General features: G+C 37.7%; 1 protein-coding gene across 2 annotated transcripts; it reads right to left on the reverse strand.

Moving 5' to 3' along the window:
• Nucleotides 1-861: 861 nt before the first annotated feature.
• On the reverse strand, nt 862-8,772 carry xkr5a (XK related 5a). 2 transcript variants are annotated; one of them, XM_042746835.1, is made up of 7 exons: nt 8,639-8,772; nt 5,942-6,125; nt 4,749-4,933; nt 4,411-4,623; nt 3,307-3,476; nt 2,971-3,082; nt 862-2,192 (listed from the first exon to the last, which is right to left on the reverse strand). In XM_042746835.1, exons 1-7 carry the CDS (start codon nt 8,739-8,741, stop codon nt 1,252-1,254), a joined length of 1,908 nt encoding a protein of 635 aa, XP_042602769.1. In that variant the 5' UTR covers nt 8,742-8,772; the 3' UTR covers nt 862-1,251. The 2 variants fall into 2 exon arrangements, with proteins under 2 accessions (XP_042602769.1, XP_042602770.1); XM_042746836.1 differs by having other exon boundaries at nt 8,613-8,750.
• Nucleotides 8,773-9,179: the final 407 nt, after the last annotated feature.

The following is a 9,179-nucleotide window of genomic DNA, read 5'->3' on the forward strand; positions in this document are numbered from 1 at the left end:
ACTCCCCCCACCCACAATTCCTGCCGGCCCGAGACTCGAACTCACAACCCTTCGATTGGGAGTCCGACTCTCTAACCATTAGGCCACGACTTCCCACAAAGACAGTATGTTTAAATATTTTACTAAATTCTATTGTCTTAAATATCATATCCGGGTTCAAGTTTCAGCTGCTTGTATTTCATTAATTAATGCCCCGTTTACACTGACAGTCAATAAGCGGTTGTATGTAACTATTGTAACTATTATTTATATGTGTGTTTTTATATATATTTTGTTAGGAGTTGTTACAAATTTGGAGTTAGTACTAATTATACTGTTATTCAGCAAGAACACATTAAATTGATCAAAAGTAACAGTAAAGGCATTAATAATGTTACAGAAGATTTTTTTTTTTTTATATTTTTTTTTTTTTTTTTTTTTTTCTATTCATCAAAGAATCCTTTGAAAAAAAGTGCATCACAGTTTCCGTGAAAAAATTGAAGCAGCAAAACATTACATTATTAATAATCTGAAATGTTTCAAAAATCATCATATTAGAATGATTTCTGAAGATCATGTGACACTGAAGACTGGAGTAATGATGCTGCAAATACAGCTTTGATTTACAGCAATAAATTAAATTTCAAAATATTTTCAAATACAAAAGAGTTATTTTAAATTGTAATAATATTTCACAATTTTACTGTTTTTACTGTATTTTTGATCAATTAAATTCAGTCTTGGTGAGCAAAAGAGACTTCTTTTAGAGAAAAAAACCAACTACAAACTTCAGAACAGTAGTGTGTGTGTGTGTGTGTGTGGTGTTATATATATATATATATATATATATATATATGTATATATGTATAATATATATATGTATGTATATATATATATATGTGTGTGTTTTCCTGCCACTACAAATTCACATTCTGGAAGGGACGCAGTATTGAAATTGCATCACAACTTGAACAAGATGAATGAGTATTTTTGCATGAATGAAATTCATTGCTGACAATTTCTGATAAAGTTTTCCACAAATCATTTTTTAAATTACATCCCTGAATGTGGGCAAAGACAAATTTCACAAAACAGTGAAACGCTCACAACAACGTTAACTGCTTCTCCGTCTTGCTTCATTCGGGTCATCTTCACTCTCATTGGTATTTGCCATTGAAGCTAATTTCCATGAGGTTTACACTGCCCCCATTGCAACAACTTTCATACTGGAAACCGGTGTGAATGCCACTTATAGCTGCAGTTCATATGCTGTTAAAAGCCACCGTCCTCTTCTGGACCCCTGCGGGACAGAACCACCTGCCTGCGGGGGCCTCTGAGGTGCATCCCAGAACCCTCCGGAAACCCTTGCCCGCTCAGTCCAGGCGCGGAGGTGTAGCAGGGTCCTGCTCGGCCCAGAAGCCCCCGGGCGTGATCCCTGTGCAGCCCGCTGTCTGTGGAAATGGGGCTCAACTCGTCTAGAGTTTTCAGTCGGGTTCCAGAGCCGAGACCGAATGGCGTCTCGCGGTCCAGACGAGGGTTACTGGAGCTGCTGGGCGACTGTGGGTCAGCGCTGAAGTATAAAGTAGAGCTGGATTCAGTGGGGCAATAATTGGGCTTAGGACTGTCCCCAAAAACAGACTTTCCCTCCGGCGAGCTCCGCTTGCACTCGGACTCAGGCGACTCTAACGGGCTCTCCATTTCAAGACTATCATGTGCTTCGTCTTCTTCTCCGGCTTCACTCACGCTCTCAAACTCCTCTCTGCAGTCGGACAGCGGCGCCATCGTCTCATCCTGGCTTTCTGAAGTGGACACGCACCTGTCCTCCATGATCTCTCCCTTTTGATCCACCATCAGTATCCCGGACACACCACCTGCCCCATACGCCCCGTTGATCTTAACCGGGTCACCGGTTTTCAGAGCGAGCCGGATGAGCAGCCAGTGATGGTGGCGACACTCTCCGTCCGGCTTGATGCCGCAGCTCCCGGGATGCTCCAGAAGAGAGCCGGGGATCCCAGAGAGGGAGAAGGAAGGATGAGAAGACGGGAAGAGGACTGGAAGTGGGGCCGGAGGAAGACTTTTGTCCCCCAGAGAGAAGGAGGAATCACCCTGCTGAAGACACTCTCGACCCATGTGTGCACGCTGACGCAAACCCAGAGAGATTTCAGTGGACTTGGGATGCAGGAAACGATAGTACAACATCAGGGACGTCAAACCTGAGAGAGATAGAGAGCAATTTATTTAAATTAGCTGAAAGAGATCAAACGCAAATGTTACTTGAGAAGGGCAGATATGAATCTATAGAAACTACATTCATATTTGAACTGCGCATGATTAGAAATTAACCACTTTGGTTAGAATTTGTTTGTGTAATTTATTTATTTCGTATTTTTATAATATAAATTTAACACATTATAAAAAATAAAAAAAAATTAGTGAAAGGGCAATAATTTATAGAAAATATTTATTTTTATTTAAACGCTACCATTTAAAAGAGGTCTTGTTTTTTGTTTTTTTTAAAGAACACACAGACACATTAATTTGATCAAAAGTGACAGTCAAGATATTTATAATGTTACAAATTACTATTCTATGACTTCTATTTCAAATAAATGCAGTTCTTTGAACTTTCTATTTATCAAAACATACCAAACAAAAATATTTCGGTTTTCACAAACATATTAAGCAGCAAATCAGCATGTTAGAATGACTTCTAAAGGATCAAACCAGTTCATTAATATAAAATAGCATTTTTTACTTTTGCATCATACCAGTTATTTAACACATAAAGATTTACCAAGTTAAATACATCCCCTGTTTTCTATTAAATAAAAGTATTTTCCTCAAACATATTTCATTTCTGTGCAAACTAACAATGAAAATGGTCATAAAAATACACTCTTTTTTTATGGGTGTCTTCTTGATTTTTCTTAATTTGACACCTTTCTAATGTTGATCTGTCTTTCTATCATGCACTCACACACAAACACTCACCGAGCAGAAAGCTGCACAGCACAGCAGTGGGGACGGTCAGGCTATCCCATGATGCATCAGTCAGGATGTCAGATGCAGCCAATAGCAGTGTAGCATTTTCCAGCAGCATCACCTACACAGCACAGAAACAACACAGCTTTCACTCTATTGTTTAAAGTAACAACTCCACCAAATTTAGCAAAAACTATTCCTTTAAATCCATATTTTAATATAAATTCTGCATATTCATATTCTTTAAAAAAATCAAAGTTATATTGGCTATATAAGAGTACGACAAAGTGTTTTTAATGGTGTAAACAGACCAGAAAAACAGTGTGTTTTTCAGTGTGTTTGTACCGTGTAGAATCCCACCATCCGGAAGCGGGACGGGCCATCCTTCACGTTGAGAAACAGAAACACATGCACACCTCCCAGAATGAAGTTAAACACGCGCCATGACCACTGACCCACATATATGTCAGTCTGCTGCGAGACCAACCACAGCGCAGCCATCAACCAATGAGACGCTGGGAGAAAATGAGACGCACAAAGATTAAGAGACGTACTATACAAACTGAGAGATGACGTCATAATATTATTGTGTTTCAACTAACATGCCATAGAAGCTGTTCACAGGCTATACATTTGGGGGAGATTGCACTTAATTGTCAATAAAATCATCACACAATGCAAAAATACTTGATTTTATCCCCTTTTTTGTGCAAACTTTTTTTTAATTTTATAATTTGGTGCAATTTTCTTTATTTTGATTATAGCTTGAAATAATATTGTGAAATATTGTGAAAATTTAAAAGAACAGTTTTTTTATTTTAATATATTTTAAAATTTACTCAAGTGATGGCAAAGCTTGGTTCACAATAAAAAAATGTCTTATTATTATCAGTGCTGAAAACAGATGTGCTGCTTCATATTTTTGTGAAAAACTTTTTTTTTTTTTAAGATTCTTTGATGAATAGAAAATTCAAAAGAAGGGCATTTATTTGAAATAAAATCATTTGTAAGATTATAAACGTCTTTATGGTATTTTTTGTTAAAATTAATGCACCCTTGCTTAATTCATATTATTTATAAAAAAAGTAAGAAAATACAAACAAAATAATAATGCAAAAAATATTCCTAAATACAGAGTCAATTTTATTTGTGCAAAATAGTTATGTATTTTTTAAGTATGTTTTACAATAATATTTTTCAATATAATTTTGGGGATTTTTTAATTTTTTGGTGCAATGTTTTTTTCTTTTGATTGTAACATGAAATCAGTCACTTCTGATACAAATTAACATGTCTTTGCTGAATAAAAGTATTAATTTCTTTAAAAAATTATCTTACTGACTCTCAATTGAAAATGTGTAATTTCTTTATGAGATTCACATGTTATTGGCAATTTACCAACAAAAGCTGGGCATGCACATCTATAGAGCTGATGTGGCTCGGACTCACCCAGGACCCCGATGATCCAGCAGCCGAAGGTGCGGGTGAACAGGGCGAGGCTGGTGAAGCGGGCGGCTAACATGCCCATCCTCCACAGCAGCTGACAGAGGAGAGCCGCCGGCGGCATCTGCAAATGCCCAGGACGGATCAAACAACAGGCTCGGCTGTAGAGCACCAGCGCCCAGGACAGTGAGAGCAAACACATGGCACCACATAGAGCAACTGAAAAACACACACATGGAGAGTGCACTGTTTTTATCTGCAGTATAAATGTTGCTTTTAACATCACCAAACAGAATTACATAAACAATGACCGTTTTCGAACAGCTTTCTATCTCAAGACTGACCTGGAGATGAGAGGCCATAGTCAGTAACTGTGAGAGCGTACGTCTGCAGGAGCGTCTGTGGTAGAGTCATCAGCAAAACCTCCAGCAGACGCAGAGCAGACACGTCTGCATGCTGCATCACCTCCTGCGCATGCGACTGCGACGAGCCCTGAGCCGTCCATTCACACACACTGCAATCCCAAAACCTGACACACAACACACACATTACAATGAAACTAACAAGACACAGTTTGTGAGGGAACTGCAGGGGATTTTCATTTTCCTGATGAAAATTAAAAGAATAGTTGACCCAAAAAAATGAAAATCAGCTGAATATTTACTCACCCTCAGGCCATCCAAGATGTAGATGAGTGTTTCTCCACAGGAAAAGATTTGGAGAAACTTAGCATTAGCAGTGAATGGGTGCCGTCAGAATGAGAATCCAAACAGCTGATAAAAACATCACAGTAATCCACACCACTCCAGTCCATCAATTAATGTCTTGTGAAGTAAAAAGCTACCTTTTTAAGAAACAAATCCATCACTAAGATGTTTTTAACTTTTAACTGTCGCTTCCTCCAGTAACAATTTCCATCTCCTGTTGTCTTTTTGCATCAAAATCCACTAATATATTTGTTTAGAGCTGTTTTGGACTGTTTTCACTTGTAAACGGTGTTTGATCTGTGCATATTTCTCTCCTGATTCTGATAAGATGACCTTTTAACTGGAGAAAGGGTTATTATAGATTAAAGACGTGTATTTTGGCCTGAAGCGAAGGTTAAAAAACATGTTAATATTAATTTGGTTTCTTACAAACACACAGCTTTGTGGATTATTGTGATGTTTTTATCAGCTGTTTGGACTCTCATTCTCATGGCACCCATTCACTGCAGAGGATCCATTGCTGAGCAAGTGATGTAATGCTACATTTCTCCAAATGTGAGGAAGAAACAAACTCATCTACATCTTGAGGTGAGTGCATTTTCAGCAGATTTGTATTTTTATATTATCTGTTTACTTGCATGTCATGTGACCATTAACCAACATCAGGCGCGCACATGCAAATGTGCCATTAAATTATTGGAATAATAACTTCAGTTCTCAGGTGATAAATATTTTACATCTAAAGGACTCAAAGTAAACCTCTGAAGTAAATAAACAGAATTGTAATTTCTGAAGGCATTATTTCTTTAAACAGATGCACACACACACACCTTTTGAAGATGCCCAGGTGAAGTGTGTGTATGATGAAATTGTAGCATGTCCGTTTGTCTCCGTCGGCCCTGTACCACCTGAAACTCAACACCTGCACCAGTGACCCCGGCAACAAGAGGGCAAAGGTCAGTCCGGCCAAACACAGCTCCTCCTGCCACAGGTAGAAGCCCACACCGCAGACCACTGACGAACAACAGAGAACATGTGTTACCATCATACATCTCCATCTGTGCACTTCAATATGCTTTGTGCTGTATGAGATTATCACTACAATATTCAACATAACAAAAGAGCAGTGAAATGGGATGAGATTATATCACAGTAAATCCAGGTTAAAATCTGATATGATCAAAACAATTCTGTAATCTTTCATTTCTGACAGAAACGCCGGATCCCTCCATTTCTAAAGCTGCTTTGGAACAATATTTATTTTGAAAAGCGCATTTCAAAATAAAAACTTAATTAAATTGAAAATGTTTCTGTTCAGTTTTAAACATCTACATCTATGCAACAATACTTTAATAGCAGATTTAAATTGTAAATATTTTCCAGATGAAAAATACTACTACTACTACTACTATTTCTACTACTACTATACCAATAATAATAATAATATAAAAAATAACATTTATATAAAATATTATACTTTAAATCATTAATAATATTTTGTCTTATATTTTATAATTAGCCATGACATATGAATAAATTTAGCCATGTTTATATATATATATATATATATGTATATATATATATATATGTATATATATATATATATATATATATATATATATATATATATATATATATATATATATATATATATAATATATATATATGTAGATATACAGTATATATATATATATATATATATATATATATATATGTACACTCACCGCCCACTTTATTAGATACACCTGTTCAATTGCTTGATAACACAAATTGCTAATCAGCCAATTACATGGCAGCAACTCAATGCATTTAGGTATCTAGATGTGGTGAAGATGACTTGCTGAAGTTCAAACCGAGCATCAGAATGGGGAAGAAAGGGGATTTAAGTGACTTTGAACGCTGGTGCCGGATGGACTGGTCTGAGTATTTCAAAAACTGATCTACTGGGATTTTCACACACAACCATCTCTAGGGTTTACAGAGAGCGGCAGCTGTGTGGACGAAAATGCCTTGTTGAGGTTTAGAGGAGAATGGGCAGACTGGTTAGAGATGATAGAAAGGCAACAGTAACTCAAATAACCACTCGTTACAACCAAGATATGCAGAATACCATCTCTGAACACACAACACGGCGAACTCTGAAGCAGATGGGCTACAGCAGCAGAAGACCACACCGGGTGCCGCTCCTGTCAGCTAAGATCAGGACACGGAGGCTACAATTCACACAGGCTCACCAAAATTGGACCATAGAAGACTGGAAAAATGTTGCCTGGTCTGATGAGTCTTGATTTCTGCTGTGACATTCAGATGATAGGGTCAGAATTTGGCATAAAGAACATAAAAGCATGGATCCATTCTGCCTTGTCTCAACGGTTCAGGCTGCTGGTGGTGGTGTAATGATGTGGGGGATATTTTCTTAGCACACTTTACGCCCCTTAGTACCAATTAAGCATCGTTTAAACACCACAGCCTACCTGAGAATTGTTGCTGACCATGTCCATCCCTTTATGACTACAGTGTACCCATCTTCTGACGGCTACTTCCAGCAGGGTAATGCACCATATCACAAAGCTCAAATCATCTCACACTGGATTCGTGAACATGACAATGAGTTCACTTTACTCAAATGACCTCCACAGTCACCAGATCTCAATCCAATAGAGCAGCTTTGGGATGTGGTGGAACGGGAGCTTCACATTCACAGCTGACAAATCTGCAGCAAATGCGTGATGCTATCATGTCTATATTGACCAAAATCTCTGAGGAATGTTTCCAAAACCTTGTTGAATCTATGCCATGAAGAATTAAGGCAGTTCTGAAGGCAAAAGGGGGTCCAACCCGGAACTAGCAAGGTGTACATAATAAAGTGGCCTGTGTGTGTGTTTGTTTATTTATATACAGTATATATATATATATATATATATATATATATATATATATATATATATATATATATATATATATATATAAAACATACATACATGCATAAAATGGCTAAATGTATTGTAAATGTAATTTGACAAATTAAATATAAACAAATGTATAAATTAAAATGTTTAATTACATTTTAAATTATATTTTATACAAAAAAAACGATTTTTATTCTTCCTTCAAATATACATACATTTATGTGTCACAGTATTTACATAATGCTCCAAGGTATTCCCAAAAAACCCTGGTACTACCAAAAAATCCGTTATACCATGGTATTTTTTTACGTATTACGTGACAATCCACAGCTGCATCAAACCAGAGGTCATCAACGGTATCGTTTAAAATGCAGTCACACTAAAAGTCTATCGAAATGTACCATGGTTTTACCATGTGTTTGAACAGGTACCACTGGTTACATCATTTTACACCGTTGTGATATCATGTTTTGGACGTATTATGGATCTACAATAGTAGTACTATGGTATTCTTTGGAGTACCGTGTAAATATCGTGGTATAAACACGGTACAGGTCGTTATGCTGTGATAAACGGGGTGCATCAGATGCACCTGTGATGCGGTGTAAGGTCACTCACGCGCCGCTCTCTCCGCCAGCAGCACGAGCGCGGACGCAGCGAGCAGCAGCACGCGCCAGCAGCTCGAGCACGCGCCGCATCCTCTCCGCTCCGTTACCGGCATCTCACCGACCGGGGCTCGGCGCTCCGCGAGACATCTTTGTGTTTGTTGTTGTTGTCAGCGGCGGATCCAGTTTCTCCGTCGTCCTGTCAAAATACCTTACGTCATGCTTCTGGATTTTTAAAGAGACAGTAACGCGCATCCGATAATAAAAATGGTATGTGATTATATAAATGGATGTTTTATTATATTTCTGTAATTATGTTACATCATGTGTAGGCTTACCTATGTGTGCGTGTGTGTTACTGTGACCCGGATGTTTACAAACAGATGCTGCGCTGTTGGACAACACAAGAGAAATGCGATATCAGCTGGACGCCTCTCTAACACACACGCACACACACACACACACACACACACACACCTACCTACCTACCTAATGTGTAAAAAACAACACTCTTGTATTTAAAATGTTTATTTAATGGTTGTTTAAATAGCAAA

The sequence above is a fragment of the Cyprinus carpio genome, chromosome B20 (assembly GCF_018340385.1).
Source record: "Cyprinus carpio isolate SPL01 chromosome B20, ASM1834038v1, whole genome shotgun sequence".
Lineage (NCBI taxonomy): Eukaryota > Metazoa > Chordata > Actinopteri > Cypriniformes > Cyprinidae > Cyprinus > Cyprinus carpio.

Bases quoted from the DNA above. Each gene is read 5' to 3' on its own strand.
- xkr5a (XM_042746835.1), bottom strand. From the start codon at position 8,741: ATGCCGGTAACGGAGCGGAGAGGATGCGGCGCGTGCTCGAGCTGCTGG. The intron at 4,934-5,941 runs GTGTGTGTGTGT...GTTGTGTGTCAG, and splicing joins CACCTGGGCATCTTCAAAAG to GTTTTGGGATTGCAGTGTGT. The intron at 2,193-2,970 runs GTGAGTGTTTGT...TATCTCTCTCAG, and splicing joins GCTGTGCAGCTTTCTGCTCG to GTTTGACGTCCCTGATGTTG.